The sequence below is a fragment of the Dasypus novemcinctus genome, chromosome 13, assembly GCF_030445035.2.
Source record: "Dasypus novemcinctus isolate mDasNov1 chromosome 13, mDasNov1.1.hap2, whole genome shotgun sequence".
NCBI lineage: Eukaryota > Metazoa > Chordata > Mammalia > Cingulata > Dasypodidae > Dasypus > Dasypus novemcinctus.
In genome coordinates this window covers 92,285,987-92,304,498 of record NC_080685.1, presented here as the reverse complement: position 1 = coordinate 92,304,498, position 18,512 = coordinate 92,285,987, and the positions used below count along the sequence as shown (strand labels likewise).

Below are 18,512 nucleotides of genomic sequence, written 5' to 3'. Positions count from 1 at the left end.
ATTCCCACCTCACACACTCACACCTCACACATTTCATACACCTCACAAGTCACACATTCCCACCTCACACTCTGCCACCTCACACCCTCAGACTTCACACAATCACACCTCACACATTTCATACACCTCACAAGTCACACATCCCCACCTTACACTCTGCCACCTCACACCCTGACCTCACACAATCACACCTCACACATTTCACACATTTACGCATTTCACACACTCACACATCACACATTCCCACCTCACACTCTGCCACCTCACACTGCACGCATTTCACAGACTTACACTTCACACATCACACACTTCACACATCATATTTTTCACGTTTATAGTCACATGCATATCACCTCTCCCTGTCTCTCTCTCCTCTCTCCCTCCCCCTACTCTCTCCAGGACAGCTCCAGGCCGGGACCCAGTGAATGGTAGAGCCCAGCTGTGTCACAGCTGTGGGCCATCAGGACGAGCCCTCCAAAGAAGGAAGGGTGGAGGCTGATCTGAGCCAAGACCTCTGGCAGACACTCACTCTAACCAGAGGGCTGTGGCTGCCCTCTAACATCTTGGCCCAGTTGCTGGCTGGAGGAAATCACAACTACAGCTGCTCTGAGCCTGGGCAAATCAGATGGGTGTGGGCAGGGTAGCTGCCTGCCCACACAGTTTCCTCTGCACCTGCTTGAGCCTCACATTTGACTTTCACTGCGGATGTTGTTGTTTTGGAAAGCAAGTGACAAACTTGGAGTGTGGGGGCGAATGCAGAGGTGGCTTGCACAGGACCACTGTGGAGCCCCATGGCTCTGTCAGCCACACCCTTCCTAAAAAGATGATGGGAATAGCTTGAAGCCCCCTTGGGTACGAGAGGGTGCGGGGGCTGGGTGTGGGGCCTGAGAGCAGGCCTACTGTGGAAGAGCCAGGAATGAAAGCCTGGGAGTACACCACTCCACAGACATGAGATCTGACTTGGCCACAGGTATGGGAGTTGCCAGGCTCTGAGGTTTCTTGAATGGATTCAGCTGCAAACCAGCACCTAGGGCCGGGGAAGGATGGGGGCCATACGAGAAACTGGAGGCCCTCCCCACTCCTTGCCAGTGCTCGTCTCTCCAGACACTTCTATTTGGCTCAGGTGTTAACTCATAAATAACAACCCTGCACATCTCCTCATTAAAGCATTCTTAAAGCACGTCCACATCCGTGATTTCTCCTGGTCTGAAGGAGGTAGGCAGGGCAAGGAGCACCCCGATTTTATAGAAGAGAAAATTGAGGCCCAGGGAGACTTGCCCAAAGGTAGAACATGCTGAGCCAGGCCCGGAGCCCAGTCTTCTGACACCTCAAGGCCGATTGCTGCAACATCCCTGTCTTCCTCAGCAGTCACTGGACCTCTCCCCAAGACCCTCGGGGTCCCACAGGACCGTGCCACCAGGCTGCTGTGACATCAGGTAGAGTTGCTTTGTGATCTGTCACACCCTGGAGTCCTGGACGGTGGCCTGCGCCCCTGCCAGGGGTGGACACCTTATGGAGGGGCTCGGAAGAGACGCGGGGGGCTGATCCCGCGTAGGGCAAGCTGTGGTTAAGACCCCTGGCAGGATGCTCCACGGAGCACCAGAGATCACCCAGCCCTGCCCTCCATTTCACAGATCAGGAAACTGAGGCTCAGAGAAGGCTAGAGAATTGCTCAAAGCCCAGTAGTGAACATCCCCATGGACTGGGTACTTGAAAATATTTGTTGAATGAGTTCATTGGTCACTGGTAGGACCTACAAACAGTATCTTCTGACCTCAGGCCCAAACTTCTTTCTGTACAGCCTTCCTGAGATGGGGGGGAAAGTGTGAGGGGGCTCTTTTATCTTTAAGACAGGGATAAAATAAAACTGGCTCAGGACTGAGTTAATATCCATAAAGCGTGGGAGGCCCCTTTAAGATAAAGCACCGAAGGCAAAGAGATATCATGCCTGCTAGTAAATAAATAGTCTTAAGAAGCTGTCTGGAGGCCCTCAAAACGTGGTGACCCACACTCCCTCAACACAAGATGTTTCCTCAGCCGCTGACTTTCGCTGCCTCTTGCTGGTATTTTCTTTTTAGCATAGACTAATTAGGCAACAAGACAGATGGCCATTTCCTCATTTTCAAGTCTTGCTTCTCGTGGGGGCCAGAAAACAGTTTCAAGCTTCAGGCTGTGAAGAGCTCCTGGGTGAGCCGTGGGTGCCTGTCCCCGTGTCCAGTGGCTCTCGGATGGGATCTCGCTCTGGAAGGAGCCATGGACCTCTGGCTTTGGTCACTTTTCTTCCTGCCAGGTAAGTGCTATGGGGAGACACCACTCCACAGACCTGAGATTCGAATTGGCCACAGGGAAGGGAGTTGCCAGGCTCTGAGGTTTCTTGGATGGATTCAGCTGCAAACCAGCACCTAGGGCCGGGGAGGATGGGGGCCGTGCGAGATACTGGAGGCCCTCCCCACCCCTTGCCAGGGCTCCTCTCTCCAGACACCTCATTCTGCTCAGGTGTTAACTCCTAAGGGCTGACCGTGTCCCCTCTCCCAGAAGCATCAGCTTATTCATATGGGATCTTGTCATACGTGCCTATATAGTTCTTTCTTCTTACCTCTGAAGTCTCTTTCTTTGGGTCTCTTTCATTCCTGGATTTTTGAATTTCAACTCTAAATGAAGACGCCCTAATCTGTTCTGTAGTCCTAATCTGTTTCCTACAGCTACTCCATCTGTTTTAACTGTCTCTGATAACAGCCTCAAAATGCCAGACTGACTTCAAACACAGATAAATAAAACTTTCTTTTTAGAGCAATTTTAGGTCTACAGAACAATTGCCCAGAAAGTTCCTATATAATCACTGCCACCCTGCAACATTCCCCCTTCACACACACACATCAACTTTCCCAGACTACCTTTTTACCATCTATTATCGTTTATTACCCAGACCTTGAGCTAATCAATGGCCAACTTGTGCAGTTTCTAGATGCACAATTACCAGCATCAGAAGCAAAGCCTTGGGGAATGGAAAGGAAAAGAACACATAATCACCTCTCAACTATCTTTCCTACTTTCTCGACTCAGTGTGCGTGTAGCTCCAGATTAACCTTCCTAGAGCTTGACTCTAATCATAGGATTACCCTTCCCAGAAACCTCCAATGGCTCCCACTGCCTACTGAATTAAATACAAACTCCTCCCTTGCATTTGCTACTTACACTATGAGTTTATCCAACTCCCTTGGACTTTCTAACCTCCTCCTTACATACATTCTGGACATTCCTGCCACTGTGTTTTACTCATGCTCTTCCTTCTGCCAGAAACATCCTTCCTCTCACCACCACCCTTGATGGGTCCTCAAAGTTCATCTCATACCCCACCTTCTTATAGATTTTCCTGAGTCCCCTCTTCTGAACCCAACAAGCTGATCACATTTTATCTTATACTGTGGCTCAATGTGTCTTTACATTTTGTTTATTAAGTGGTGAGCTCCTTGAGGAGTGAAAGTTTCTTATTCATTCAGGGAGAAAGGCCAGAGCTGGGAGCAGGATGCCTTGGTTCGGTATCCTCTACAGAGGCTTGTTCCGGACTAGACATCTAAGAACTATGTGAAATTGTCAAGATAGGGAGCCAGCACATATTTTATTCAGCAGTTTTTTAGCCTGAGTGATAACTTTAAAATATTTAGACATACAGTCATTGAGTCTTCATTTGTCCTCTTGCCGCCGGTCCAGCAAATGGCCCCAGAGACCAGCGCATGCAGCCCGGGCCGTAGGGCACAGAGCCTGAGTGCGTGTGGTTTCCCTGGCAGAGCAAAGCAGTAGCACAGGGCGTAGGCTTTCCAAGCTCATTTATCTTGATGCATAAAAATAAATATGCTCGCTGCTGTGGCCTAGTACACACCCCATCACAACTAAAATTCATTCTTGACTCTTTAGCAAGGGGATGAGTACTGGGATTCGGCAGTTCGGTCGATTCTGGTGCCATTTACTGACAAGGCGAGTGTTTGTGAAGGAACAGGTTTGGGAAGGGAAATCAAGAGTGTTCTTTTGTGCATTATAAGTTTGAAAGACAACATAGGCATTCAAGAATAGTTGAAGGACTTTTGGTGTCTGGTCTGGCATGTAAAGATCCTGTTAGCTCCCATCCTAACAACAAGAAAAAAGCTGAAAAACAACCAACTCTTCTTAGATCCATCAAAGAATTGAGGTCACAGGGCAAACCACTGTCCCCCAAACAGGAGAGAAACTGATAAAAAGAACCACACCTTATGCTCAAAAGCCCAAGGACAGAAACTGTGCTGGAGTCAGTGCTGTTAGGAATGCTTAAACTGTAATTGATGACTTGCTGGAAGTTCAGTGCGGACTAATTTGAGAGTTAGAGACTCTGGGGACCGAGTTTTAGGGGTGCTCCCACGCTTTCCTGAGTTTTACCTTCATGAGCCCCACAATTTTGTCACAGCAAAGATGGGAGAAAGTGTCTTTCATGTTCTAGCACCCTTGCTGGAACGAAAGCAGCCATTTTGAAATATGCTCAACACAGTCCATTCTCCTCCATAAAAGACAGCCCTCAGAAGAAACTATTTAGTTGATTAACGTGCCTAGCCAACTTGGGGGAGAATAGTTCTAAACTCCAGCCCCCTCTATACTTCCTGTGTCACTTAGGGAGTAGGGAGGGGAAAAAAGCTGAGAAGTCCCTGTAAAGATCTCGGCCCAGGGCACAGGCTCACCAAATCCCTGAGACCAAATCATAGGATTCTAGAATGTTCTTCTCCCCCCACACTTAACCATGACAGGAAGAGGGCTCCTGGATAATAACAGGTGATGACAAGAGAGAGAACTGCAAGGCTCAGACACAACAGGGGAGACAAAAACAAGGATACCCGGGAGGGGGGGGGGGCAATTTCAGCCTCTGGCACCTACAGCTAAAGCAAACAGTAAACAGAGCCTAACTCCTAGGCAAGTAAACTTCACAGGAAAGGTTCCTTTTACACAGGACACGATGTCCACCTTTCAACAGAAAATCACAGGGTGTACTGAAAGGCAAAAAACGCCATTTGCCCCTCTCCTACCCTCCTCAAAGCCCCACCCCATGCCCCCAAGTTTCTTTTTACCTCTTCACTGCTGTCACTCTTCCTTCCACCGGGAATGTCCTCCTTAGACCTCGCGGCTCACCCAGAAGCCTCAAGCCTTGCCTCTTTCCCCAGTGCTCTCCTTGGCTCTCCTTATGTGCTTTTAAATTCCTCTTAAGGTGCGGTCTGTGGATGAGTTTCAGGAAGTTTATGGCGTGCTCTGCTCCACGATCACGCCATGTTCTCTCTTACATCCCAGTCTTTACAGGGCCTTTTCATTCGCCCTGGGAGACGCTCTCCTCCTCCACCCCAGCTTCCCAACCTCACCCCAAGGCACATACACTTTACCCTATGAAAACTCTTCCCAGACATATGCACACTTAGTTAACAATTAATCATATATGGTCTTACCCTTTTCTCGAAAAGGCTCAACCGTGTTAGCTCTGTCTTCTTTCAGCTATAGCATAAGCTTTTTGATGTCAAGGACTCATGAAACAAATTTTTTTAAAAAACTTTTTTAGAGCAGTTGTAGCTTTACAGAAAATCATGCCGAAAGTACAGATTTCCCTTACACACCACCCACATACAAACATACACAGTTTTCCCTATTATTGATAGTTTGCATTAGTGTGGTGTCTTTATTGCAATTGATGAGCAAATATTATCATAATGATATTAATACTATTACCTGGAGTCCATAGTTTACATTAGGGTTCACTCTTTGGGTTGTACAGTTCTATGGGTTTTTAAAATTTTTTATTCTGGGAACAGGTATACAACCTAAAATTTTCCATTTTAAACTCTTTCAAATATACAATTAAATTGTGTTAATCACATTCACAGTGTTGTGCTACCACCACCACCATTCATTACCAAAACTTTTCCATCGCCCCAAACAGAAACTCTGTACCAATTAAGCATTAACTCTATTCGCTACTCCCATCCCTGCCCCCTGGTAACCTGTTTTCTAATTCCTGATTCTATGAATTTGCATGTTCTAATTATTTCATATAAGGGAAATCATACAATATTTGTCCTTTAGTGTCTGGCTTATTTCACGCCACATGACATATTCAAGGACCATCCATGTTGTAGCTTGTATCAGAACTTCCTTTTCACGGTTGGATAATATTCCATTGCGCATATATACCACATTTTGTTTATCCATTCTTCCATTGATGAACACCCGGCTTCCACCTTTTAGCTATTGTGAATAATGCTGCTATGAACATTGGTGTGCAAATATCTGCTTGAGCCCCTGCTTTCAATTCTTTGGGGTATATACCCAGAAGTGGGACTGCTGGGTCACATGGTAATTTTAGACTTAACTTCCTGAGGAACCACCAAACTGTTTTCCTCAACAGCTTCACCGTTTTACAATCTCACCAACAATGTATGAGGGTTCCTATTTCTCTTCATCCTCTTCAACGATTGTTATTTTCTGTTTGTTGTTGTTGTTTTTATAGTAGCCATTCTAGTAGGTAGGAGGTGGTATCCCACTGTGGTTTGATTTGCATATCCCTAGTGGCTAATGCTGTTAAGCATATTTTCATTTGTTTATTGGTCATTTGGATATCTTCTCTGGAGAAATGTCTATTCAAGTCCTGTGCCCATTTTTTATTTGGGTTGTTAGTCTTCTTGTTGTTGACTTATAAGATCTTTATTCTGGATATTATACCCTTATGAGATGTATGGTTTCCAAATATTTCCTCTCATTCTGTGGGTTGTCATTTTACTTTACTTTTATAATATCCTTTGGTGTACAAAAATTTTTAATTTTGATGAAGTCCCATTTATCTATCTCTTTTCTTTTGTTGCTCATGAGAATCCATTGCCTAATACAAAGTCCTAAAGATGTTTCCCTATATTTTCTTCTAGGAATTTTATAGTTTTGCCTTTATATTTAGATCACCAATTCATTTTGAGTTCATTTTTGTAAATGGTGTCAGGTAGGGGTCTTCCTTCATCCTTTTGCACGTGGATATCCAGTTTTCCCAACACCATTTGTTAAAAAGACTATTCTTTCTCCATTGAGTGGACTTGGCACCCTTGTCAAAAATAAACTGGCCATAAATTTGAGGGTTTATTTCTGAACTCTCGGTTCTAGTCCATTGGCCTTTGTGTCTTGATGAACGGCATCTTTTTCCCTCCCGGCTCCACGCCCTTTCCCAGTACACATGCAACATGAGCACACTCGTGCCCCCGGAGCACACACTGGCCGGCACTCTTGCTTTTTTTCCTACGTTCCCTACCCCAGAATCATCATTCTCAGTTGCTTCCCATGCCCATTCCTCATTCACTTCTTCCAGAAAGTCTTCCTCAGACCCCACCACCCCCTGCAACAGTCTGGATCAGGGGGCCGGCTTGGCGCTTCCAAGGAAGCCTGAGCTACCTGCCGTGGGGCTCAGTGCATTTGTCTGCATCACCCATTAAAGGTTTAGCTCTGTGAGAGGAAGGATGCTGGCCATCTTACTGTCACAATCAAGTCATTCAGGAAATACTCGGGACTGATTTAATAAAGAGAACTGTGGATGAATTGTTGGTTGTGTGGGTCTGAACAATACTAAACTGAAAAGGTAAATCCATTGCAGCATAACTGTGCCATGCCTCCCAATGCCACACTGAAGTCACCTGTGCTCTTTGGGGTCATCCGTGGCATATGACCTCTCCTTGGAGTGGGTTTTACAGGCTTTACTATCCTCAGGGGTTCAGGGTCCGGGTCCTTACAGGGTCAGGTTTGGTGATGAGGCTGGGTTGGGGCTGAGGAGTAGCTTAAGGCTTGGGCCAGGGCTGGGGAGAGCCTGGCTGAGACTCGGACTTGGGCCTAAGGCTGAGGATGGATATAAAGCTACACTGAGGTTGTGAAGAGGGTTGGGGACAGGGAGAGGCTGATGCGAGAGATGAGGATGGGGCTGAGGCTTGGGCTGATAAGGAGGTCGGGCTCGGGCCAGGGAGAGGTTTGGAGATAGGGCCTGAGTTGGGGGTGTGGCTGGGCTTGGGATAAACTGGAGGTGGGGTTTCCTCTGTATTACCTTCCTCTCCCTACAGTATCTGGAGCTCTGAGGATGCTCCCAGAAGTAAAGCTGGAGGGAGAGCCAGGCGGATCCATTACCATCGAGTGCCCGCTTCCTGAACCGCACGAGAGGCTCTATCTGTGTCGGGTGGTAGCCACATCTGGGGTGTGTTCCACCGTGGTGTCCAACACGAACTTTGTCAAGGAGGAATACAAGAGCCGAGTCACCCTCCAGCGCTCCCCAGACAAGCATCTGTTCCTGGTGGAGGTGACCGAGCTGACCGAGAGTGACAGTGGAGTCTATGCCTGTGGCGCAGGCAGGGACACAGACCGGGACAAGACCCAGCAAGTCACCCTGAGCGTTAGCAGGGGTAGGTGCCCCAACTGGCTGGAGGTGCCACTCACCCAGGAAACTGTTCCACTTGGGAAGGGTGCAGCAACTGTCCAACTTCAACAGAGCCCCAAACCCTTACCCTATTGCCATATTAGCCGATCCCATAATAACTGGGATCCTCATAGCTGAAAACTCATCAAGTCAATGAACTCCGAGATCCACAGGGTTTTCCATCCAGCGTGCATGAAAGGAATGAGATAGGCGCTCTCCTTTTATTGTCCACCCTACCCAGGGCATGAGGGGCTGGGGGTAAGATTGAGGACAGGTTATGAGACCAGAGGAAACGCAAAGCAAAAGGACATAGTTGTCCTATATAACTGCTCCGTGAGAAATATCAGGGATGAGTATAAAAGAAAGGCACTCTCTTTTGTAGGCCAAACTTATTTCTTTGTGGTCTGATCATTCCTTATTTTTCCTAAATCCTGCTTTTTCTCTTGGCCCCACTGATTTTATGCAGCACTAACTCACAGCCTCGAATACCAGTGGCCTTTGATAGTTTTGCAGGAAAGGTTGATTGGGATCTGGGAGGAAAACATTTCATCGGGGCAGCACCGCGGCCAGTTCCTTTTCTGTTCCCGTAGGAGGATCAGCTGCCATTGCCTCACTGGCACCCACCTTGGCTGAGTCAGCCTCAGCTCCCACCCACAGTCCCTTCCCCAGGCTCCAGTCACCTCCTAGAGTCCACCAATGTCTTCCTCTTGCCTCCAACAGAGTATAACCCATTCTTGGAAGAGATGCTGAAACCTGAGCCTTCGAGATGGTTTCCTAGTCGTCTGCACCTGCCGATGCCCTTTACTGCCCTTTGGCCCCATGTACCTACAGAGGCCACTCCTGAATTCATATCCAAAGGTCAGGTCAACAAAGCTAGAGTAGAAGAGGTGGAAGAGATGATAGGGCATTATGAAGAGCAGGGGAGAGGGTGCATTCAGTTCAGAGGTGCTGGTGAGCAGAGGCGAGTCTCAGATGTACATTGCCCTGAATTAGGGAAGGGTACTTTTCCTGAGATCAGCTTTGCAGGTCTCTCAAGCCTGCCCTACGGCCTGGACACCAGGCCCTACTTGTAGAACTCACATATCACCACCAGGTGGCACCAAAGTAATGAAGTTTGTGCTCCATTCACAAAATCTCGCTCTTTGATGAATGACGGTCACAACCAAAACTAGGCAGAAATTTCCCAGCCAGAGGTCATCATGCCTTCTGCTGTCTTCCACCTGCTAGTGTCCAGGATTTTAACAATTCTATTTTTCAATAAGAAGATTAATGATGACCATGCTAAGGATACCTTTATATTTCTATATCATTTTCCAGTTTAAAGCACTTTGGGCATGCAATATTCCATCCTATCCTCATGTCTGCCCTGTGAGTTAGAGACATTAATTGAACATTATTATAAGAGAACCATGCTGAGGGCCAAGAGCGCTAGTGCAATTGAACAGATCATATATCCAAGGTTATGACCGGTAGGTGCGGGATGGGAGAGGATGGACAAGCACACAAATATAGCACGAGAAAGAGAGGGAACAGAATTATAAGCAAGCTTTTCCCCATGCTCAGAGGAGAGTGAGTGACCTGTCTGGGAAATCAGGGAAGGCTTCCTGGAAGAAATGGCATTTGGAGCAAATAAAGATAGGAATTCACTGGGTGTAGATGGCCTGCTGGGAAGGTATCCCAGGCCCTGAGGACTATAAGAGCAAAGGTTGTCTGGGTAAAAGGGAAGAGTGTGCTTGGCAAAACGACAGCGACTCAATCCTACTGAGACTAAGATGTGTATGTGAAAAGCCACTTTTTCTTGCTCTCTCATGCAGTAGCCACGACAGTTCAAAGGACTCAGACCCCTCCAGTCCACCACTCCTCTCCCTCTTCCCCCATCACCCACCACCCTCAAGTTGCCAGCATATCTTCAGCACCTGCTGCCAAGCCCCCAACCCTCCAGCCATCCACCTCAGCTCAGGTGGCGCTGCTCAGGCTCCGGACAGCCAGCTACAACCACCACACCAGGCTGCACAGGCAGAGGTAAGAGGCCTTCCCCGGTCCAGGGTGGGCTCATCCCCAGACAAAGGAGCCCAGAGGTAGGAGAGCCACTGGAATCTTCCTGAAATGTGACCATCAGAGAAGCTTCCTGACTTTACTCTAGAAGACCATGCAAAAGACACTACGTAGGAACACGGCACATTGACTCGTTAGTTGCATCAGGAATGTGCTCGTCAATGGCCCAGCAGAAGGTCCTGGGGAGCTGGGACCCAAGTCCTTCAGGCACTCAACACTCATTCAGATCTCTTTTGATGAGGAAGAACTCTAGAGAAGACTGCTTAATTTTGCACAACATTTCACAGCATTCAGTAGCAGCGTGCTCACATACCAATGCGCTGGCCGCCACATGGGTTGCAGTGTTGCAGACGTTGAGAGGATGGCTTCAGGTGCTGAGGTCACCAACTTCTCTATACCTCAGCTCCTTCGTTTGTCATCTCTGGGTTTCTTGGTTCTTGGCTTCATCACAAGAAAGGATTCAGAGATGTGCCAGTTTAATGAGGCCAGTAAAAAAAAGTTTATTAATAAATGAAAGAAAAGAGAGAGTACACACCCAAGACATGGGTGCGGGCTGGTAGAGGGTGAGATGCACAACGTGGAGCCCCAGGACAGGCCTTTTTAAGGCCTCTCCTCCTCTACCTGAGGGATCTCAGGTACTTGCTGCCCTGATTACTACCTTCACGGGTCAGATTTCAGGGAACCCATAGGGAGGCCTTTCTGTTCGGAGTTACCTGAGGCTTCTTTTGAGCCGTGGAGTTTCAAAGGGGACCTCGTGCCCAGGGTCTTGGCGTGCTTTTTGGCCGTAAAGGATACAGCTTTGTTCTCAAGCAGCCGCCTCCCCTCAGGGGGCTTCCGGGCTGGAGGCAGGGGGCTGCGTTCTGACCAGCCACGTCCCAGCTGTCGTGGCTTGAGTCTAACCAGCCGCCTTCCCTCATGTCTTACACTATCCTTCCTCAATGGGTCTAGTGTGAGAATTCATGAGATAGAGCAAGTGCCTGGTAGTTACTAAGTGTTAACTGCTGTTATATTAGAATTGCCTTGGGAGAGTTTGAAGAAAAAAATCACGGGGTTGAGGCCACCACAGACCAACTGAACCCGACTCTTGGGAATGGGGCCCAGCAACCATACTTTTCTAAAACTCCCCATGTGATTCTAAATACGCCTAAGATTGAGAACTATTAGTTTAAGGCTGTGCTGTTCTATCTAGTAGCCATAAGTGGCTACTGAGCACTTGAACTGTGGCTAATATGAACTGATCTGGATTTTCAAGACTTCATACAAAAAAAGAATGTAGTACATCAATAATTTTACATTAAATAGATGTAGAAATGAAATCTTAGATGTTCTTAGATAAGTAAAATATTCCTATCAAAATTACTTCCTCTTTTTAAAAATGTGGCTACTAGAAAATTAAAATAACACATGCGGCTCAGGTTTCTATTGAACAGCACTGGTCCGCTGGCTACGCTCAGTCCAGGGAAGTGCTGCAATAGACCACTAGAGGGCAGCACTACGCCGGGCATCGTAAGAAACATAACCAGGGGAATTATTTTTGCTTAACCAAAGACAATTACGTTAGTGTAGAAAGGGACTCCAACATCATTTGGGTTTTATAGATGAGGAAACTAAGGTCAGGAGAGTTTAGTGCTTTTTAGAAGAACCATTATTTCCTAGTTTCCTAGTTGAGTATATCCCAGCAACCTCCCAGTGAGTCAAGTCAATTCAACACTTTGAGTCTCTCCAATGGGCCAGGGGCTGTGTTATATCCTGAAGATGTAAAAGATGATAACATGCAATGGCCGCGTCTTCCTAACTGATGCAAGTTTGATTGTGGTGAGGGTATGAACACAAAAATTGGAAACAATGAATGGGGGGAAATGATTCTGGCTTATCATGATTGGGAAAGAAAAGAGGGCTATTGTACTGACTCCTTAAGGAAAGTAAAATTTTGATGCATAGAGCAGGAGAGATGAGCTTCCAGGCAGAGAGAACACCATGTGGAAAACTTCCCCTTTTCAACAGACATTACAGTCACATGACGCTAACTAATATTTACTCCTCCTAACAACCTTGTGAAGAAACTGAAGTGCAAAATTTGGAAGCGGGGGCTAACATTTATTGAGTCCTGCTAGAAACCAAGTGCATTAAGTTCTTTGTAGCCATTATATGGTTTCACACTCTTCACGGCTGTATGAATCAGGTTTTACTATCCCCATTTATGGGGAAATAAGGCTCAGAGGAGATAAGAGATTTGTTCAAAATTACACAGTCAATAAAAGGCAGAACCTGAATTTGAACCCAGGTTTCCTGACTCCATAGACAAGATTCTTTGGGGGGGGGGGGGGAGTTGGACTCCTTAACACAAAGGGACAAACCTCTCTCCCAAATGTTGGCCACTCATCGGTTCCTCCTTAAACCTCTCTCTCTTAGTGACCTTTTCTTCCTCCATCATTTTCTTTCCTCCTCAGAGCCTTCAACCGAGGCCTGTCTGAAAGGACAGAAGATCAAGGATTTCACATCCTTATTCCCACCATCCTGGGCCTTATCCTGCTGGCACTGCTGGGGATGATGATAAAAAGGTCCATTCGGAGGAGAAAAGGTGAACGGCTTGGCTCAGGGCTTGCCTAAGGAGAGCTGGACGACCCCCAGGGCCCAGGACGGTCAGACCCCCTTCCCTCCCTCCAACCGCAGTTCCGGGGGTCCCCGGGGAACCTCAGGGAGCCTGGGGCGTGGGGAAGGTGGATGGAGGTCAGTGGCCTGGACCCCGTTCCGGGAGGGTCACGCATCCAGCACCCTTTTGGTGACCGTGTACAGGTCACTGCCGCTGGGGGGAGAGGGGGGGAGACTGCCTTTGGTTGGCAGGACTCGAGGGTGGGGAGTGGGTGGCCACAGGCCTCTGACATTTTCCTCCCTCCTTCCCCTGGCTTTGCCGAGAAGCCTTTTCCCGGCAGGTCCGCCGACTGGCCATGAGGATGCACGCCCTGGAGGCCTCCCAGCGGCGCCTGTCGCAGAGGCCCCGCGCGTCGCAGCGGCCGCGCCCCCAGAACATCTACAGCGCCTGCCCGCGGCGCGCTCGCGGGGAGGAGGCGGCGGGTGAGCTCGCGGGAACGCTGGGAGGACCCGGGGGCGGACAAACGGCCGGCGCCGGAACAGCGTGGGTGCGGGGGGCGCGCTCCTGCCGGGACTTTGCCGCGTGCGGGGCGCGCGGCGCGGGGAAGCGGGGCCGCGCGCCTCCACCGCGCGCTCAGCGCCGCCCGCTCGGGTTCCCCTTAGGCGAGCAGGCGCCACCGCGGCCGGGCCCGGGAGCATCTGAGGCCAGCGCGGGGCTGCAGGTAAGCGCCTCCCTTCCCCTGACCGGCAGCCGCGATGGCAACCGCAGCCGCAGCCCTGGGCGCTCCCTCTTGAAGAGCAGTTTCTCGCGCTGCAGCCTCGCAGGAGCGGCGGGCGTGGCCAGCAGCCCCAGCGCCCTGGGCCTGTGGACGAGCCGTCCGTTTCCTCGTTGGATGGCGTGGGTAGACCGACGACCCGACCACTGTGGTGGCTTTGGTTACGTACCTGGCTTTTAGCCAAGCCTTTCTCCTGGGGTAAATGTGTGCCGGGTGCCAGGAGCTCAGCAGAGGACGATGCTGACGCTCCAAATACGTACGTTTTTTGATGTGGAAGAGATTAGACTTCTAGGAGGTGCTAAGGAGATGGGAGCTTCCCAGTATCACCCTGATATGAGGGAGAACTTTCTAGTGCGCTCCCTCGGAAGTGAGGAGATTGACTTCCCCGTGGCTGGAGGCAGCGGGCCTAGCCGAGGGCGTGGCCTGCAGACAGGCAGCAGGTGGGAGCCAGGAGCCGGAGCAAGCACTCCTCTTCACATCCCGCGGTGGGCAGGGGGCTTGTTCCGATATCAGTGGCCATTGATAGCTGTGCAAAAAGCCTTGAAACTATCCATTCATCTATGCTTTTCCAAAAGAAGAAGAGAGAACGTCCTAGTCTCTAAAGTAGCCTACAGTGGCCAAAACCTCAGGAACCAGAAAAAACTGTGGCCAGTGTCCCTGTCTTAATTGGCTTTAGACTAAGCTACTTCAGCAGACCCCGCAGCAGAGGGCTCACAAGATGATAGCCTATTTTCCTCTAAGTGAAGGTCCAAAGGTGGGGTGTGCTGGGCCACAAGATCATCCAGGGACTCAGATCCCTTCTCTGTTGCTCCACCATCCCCTGGAGTCTTCTCACCTGGTCCCTGTTCCAAGCTCCATCACCAGTACCTGGGCCACCCACAAGAGGGCGAAAGAGAAAGTGAAGTTCAGCAAGCTGCTGCTTTTATTTTGTTATTTTTTTAAAAAGGAGGTATCTGGGATTGAACCCAGGACCTCACACATGCAAAGCAGGCACTCAACCACTGAGCTACACCCAGCTTCTTTTGCAGGAACAGCCCCTGAAATTTTACATACTACTGCTGGCATCCCACCTGCCAGAATTTAGTCATGTGGCCACACCTACTTTCAAGGAAGGCTAAGCAAAGTGGTCGCTGGCTGGGTAAGCATGTGCCTTGCTGACAAAAGAGCAATACCCAGTAACAAATAGCTCTGCCAAAGTCACCTCCAGCGTCCTGAGCTTGCCCTCACCCCTGCTAGAGAAGGTTCACAGGAGCTTTGGAATGGTACAATGATGCCCAGGACTTTGGCTTGGGCCATGCTCAGACTTTTTCCCTGAAAGGCTCTGCCTCATGTGGGTGACATATTTTTGCCAAGACCCTTGCCCATCCTTGATACTCAAAAATTCAGTGTTCTAGACTGAGTTTGAGCTAAATTTTGAAATTGCTAAAATGTGTCCTTCCCATCTTCCCATGACTGACCTTCATCTACTCTTCTCTTACACCACCTGCTTTCTTTCAAACTGCCCTTTGACCACACAGACCCTCAGCTCAGCCTGTACCTCACTCAAATCTACCCGGCCTTGCTGCTTGAAACTCTCATTCCCACGGCTAGGGTTAAAAGGTAACTGACCGAACAAGCTTACACAACACATAGGATTTATTGATGTCTGGGTATTTCAGCCTTCACAGGGGACATTTTACTTTTTGAAGCCAAATAAATGTATCTCAAATGAAAAATTGTAATAGATAGTGGGACATATATATTTTTTTCTTTTTTTATTATCTTTTTTTAAAAGATACATAGATCACACAAAATGTTACATTAAAATATATAAGAGGTTCTCATATACCCCACTCCCCACAACCCCCCACTCCTCCCACATCAACAACTTCTTTCATTAGTGTGGCACATTCATTGCATTTGATGAGTACATTTTGGAGCACTGCTGCACAGCATGGATTATAGTTTACGTTGTAGTTTACACTCTCTCCCGGTCCATTCAGAGGGATATGGCAGGATATATATTTTTGAAGCAAGTTGCTGCTGCTGCTTCCCTCTTTGATAAAGTACGAAAAGTCTAGTTCCTTTCAGTGGACACTCAATGTACTTCTAGTTCTCAGCACTTGAGCTTAAAGACTTGACTGTTCCTTGGCAAACTCCTCTTCTGGCTGTTACAGTGATCATGGCCTGTCAGGCTCATTGGCACAGTCCTGTCCTCTGAGGGACGGCGGTCTTGATGGTGGACCATCCTGAAGGTTCTGTCCCCACAAGGTCTGCTGTCTTCCTCCCCTTCCTGGAATGCACTGTCATGCCAGGTCACGGCCTCCCTGGGCCCTTTCAGAGGTTCTAGACATGACTCACCCTACTTCCTAATGACTCCCTAAGAAGAGGCCTATTTATTCCACAAGTCACATCATCTAATCCCCGAGGGGAAACTCCTATGGCAGCTGGGTCTCCTTCAGACCCATGCTTAGCACATGATTTTAGTTTAAGCTCCGTTGAAGGCATTTCCTGTCCATATTTAGATCTAAGTATTTTCCAGTTACCTAGGGTAACTGGACACCCTGAAAATCCCCACGACTGGCCCGCTTGATGGGGCTCAGCCACTTCTGGTCTTCACTTTCTGGAAATCAGCAACCATGCCTGTGCACCCCATTCTCCCACTGTGGAAATCTGTCTGGAAAGTTACTAAAAATCACCCTTTCCACATCCAGTGACATTTTGTTGGTCGTTCCCAGGTGTCTGGAACTCTCTGGCTCCCCGGCTCCTGGGAGGTCCTCAAGACCAGCTGTGAATGCTTGAGCTTCGACTGCCAGCCCCCTGCCAAGGTGGGGGGTGCTGATTCAGAGGATTACATCAATATTCCCTGCCTGACTCACCAGCCGGGCTCTCCCTCCAGGCCTGGATCTTTGTGCCAAGGAGCCTCATCTGTCTACTGATTTCCAACACAGGCTCCCGCTCTTCCTGGCTCGCTCATCAGTTCCCACTCCCCACGTTGACTCTCAACCCCGGTCTCTCTGCCCTGAGTGTAGCTCTGATCCCCTGCTCCCCTTACCCATTTTTGCAGCCTCCTCTGGTCGGCAGGGGGCTCTGGGCTCAGAGCTTTTGTTCTGATGCCCCCTGCTTCCTTCCTGAGTCATCTACGAGGCTGGGGGTCCTGACCGCGGGGCCTCTGCTGCCCTGGCTCTAAGCCACATGGCATCTGGCTGTTGCTTCTCAAGTCCTTCCCGGGCTTGGGCCTCACACAGACAGAAGCCCCCTGGGCTGCATCGTGGGAGGTGGGAGGTGCCTCAGCCTCGGGAAGCTGGGAAGGGGCCTGGTATGAAGACACCCCTCGAGAATTTCTTTGCCCTGATTTTAAGGCTGACACTTGTGAGTGAAATTCCACTTAGCTGGAGTCCTTTTATTTTGATGTGATGAAGGATTCCAAATGGCCAGAACCTATCTCGTTAGTGCCCAATGCGTTTGGCATTGATGTTCCCACATCCGTTTCCTGGTTAATGAAAGCAAAATTGCATCCAAGTTAGGTAAGCCCAAGAGTAAGAAGCAGAAAGCATTACCATATATATCCCTAAATCCTCTCCTCTCTAAGTCACCTCTTTGATGCTTGCAAGTGGCCTGACCCCAGCATTTTTCCTCTTTTAGACATCGTCTTTATCGTTTCCCTGTCCCTCTTTCATAGCCTGGCACTGATGTTTGTCCACTTAATGTTGGTCTAGTCTAGCCACCCTTGGTCCAAAATCATTACAGTGCTGTGTTCTCTTTGTCAGTTCCAGATCCTTCATAGCAGGGCAGGGAAGGAAAGCGATCTTAGGTTCCTGGAGGGCCAGGGCCTCTGCAGTAGCACTTCTGTCAGGGATAAAGAGAAGCCCCACTTCCTACATATACTATTTCTCCTTGGAGTTTTTGGATTAACATCACAGTCAGGTATTCTATCTTTGAAATTAAGTCAACTACAAAGTTCAGCCAGAGCTTGAGAGGAGAGATGCCTAGCCTTCCTATTAAGAAGGAGGCCTGTCCCAGACACACATCTCAGCCTTTCTGGGCACTGATCCAGAAGTGAAGGGAAAGGCTGCCAGAATTGTATTCTGTTGCCTTTTATTAGCAGGGAATATCATCACAGATTGGGCAAGTATGTCATAAGCAATGGCAGTTTGACACCGGCAACTCTCAAGTGGCAGATGAAAGGAAAATGAGTAGGATATGAAAAGAAGGGCATGCAAAGGGGAAAGGAGGAGTAGTTGGGGGGAATACAGGTATGAATGGAATGTTTACAGAGCCTGCTCTGTGCTGGCACCTTAACTTACATTATATCTTCTGTCATTTTCATCTCTGACTGGTGCCCCCAACCCCCTCCCCAATGCTCTGTCCCTGCAGATATCATAAGACAGCATGATTTCTATGTGCTAAAGTTCAAGGGCATACCCCAGCATCCCTCACTGTTTCTCAACAATTCAAAGGCCAGACCAAAAATCCAGTTTATTAAGTATCCATTGAGCAGAGCACCCATCCACTGCCCCACACTGTGGCAGGAGCATATAAGCACAGGACACTGTGCCACCTTTGCAGAAGATTTAATCTCACAAATAAATATAACATCAGTTAAAACACTGACAGCAATTAAATAGAGTTGTAATAAATACAGGCATCTGCTTTGTAGATTA

General features: G+C 48.7%; 1 protein-coding gene across 2 annotated transcripts; it reads left to right on the top strand.

The window, feature by feature from the left end:
• Window positions 1-2,097: 2,097 nt before the first annotated feature.
• Window positions 2,098-18,490, top strand: FCMR (Fc mu receptor). Of its 2 annotated transcripts, none has more exons than XM_004470050.5 (8): window positions 2,098-2,290; window positions 8,097-8,432; window positions 9,167-9,304; window positions 10,261-10,468; window positions 12,952-13,082; window positions 13,421-13,576; window positions 13,757-13,815; window positions 16,587-18,490. In XM_004470050.5, the coding sequence occupies exons 1-8, from the start codon at window positions 2,254-2,256 to the stop codon at window positions 16,785-16,787; spliced, it is 1,266 nt and encodes a 421-aa protein (XP_004470107.2). In that variant the 5' UTR covers window positions 2,098-2,253; the 3' UTR covers window positions 16,788-18,490. The 2 variants fall into 2 exon arrangements, with proteins under 2 accessions (XP_004470107.2, XP_004470108.2); XM_004470051.5 differs by having other exon boundaries at window positions 2,156-2,290; window positions 10,264-10,468.
• The last annotated feature ends 22 nt before the right edge of the window (window positions 18,491-18,512 follow it).

Excerpts from the sequence above, each read along its gene's own strand:
- FCMR (XM_004470050.5), top strand. The coding sequence starts at position 2,254 with ATGGACCTCTGGCTTTGGTCACTTTTCTTCCTGCCAG. Across the intron at positions 8,433-9,166 it reads CACCCTGAGCGTTAGCAGGG|AGTATAACCCATTCTTGGAA; the intron begins GTAGGTGCCCCA and ends TGCCTCCAACAG. Across the intron at positions 9,305-10,260 it reads TCCTGAATTCATATCCAAAG|TAGCCACGACAGTTCAAAGG; the intron begins GTCAGGTCAACA and ends TCTCTCATGCAG.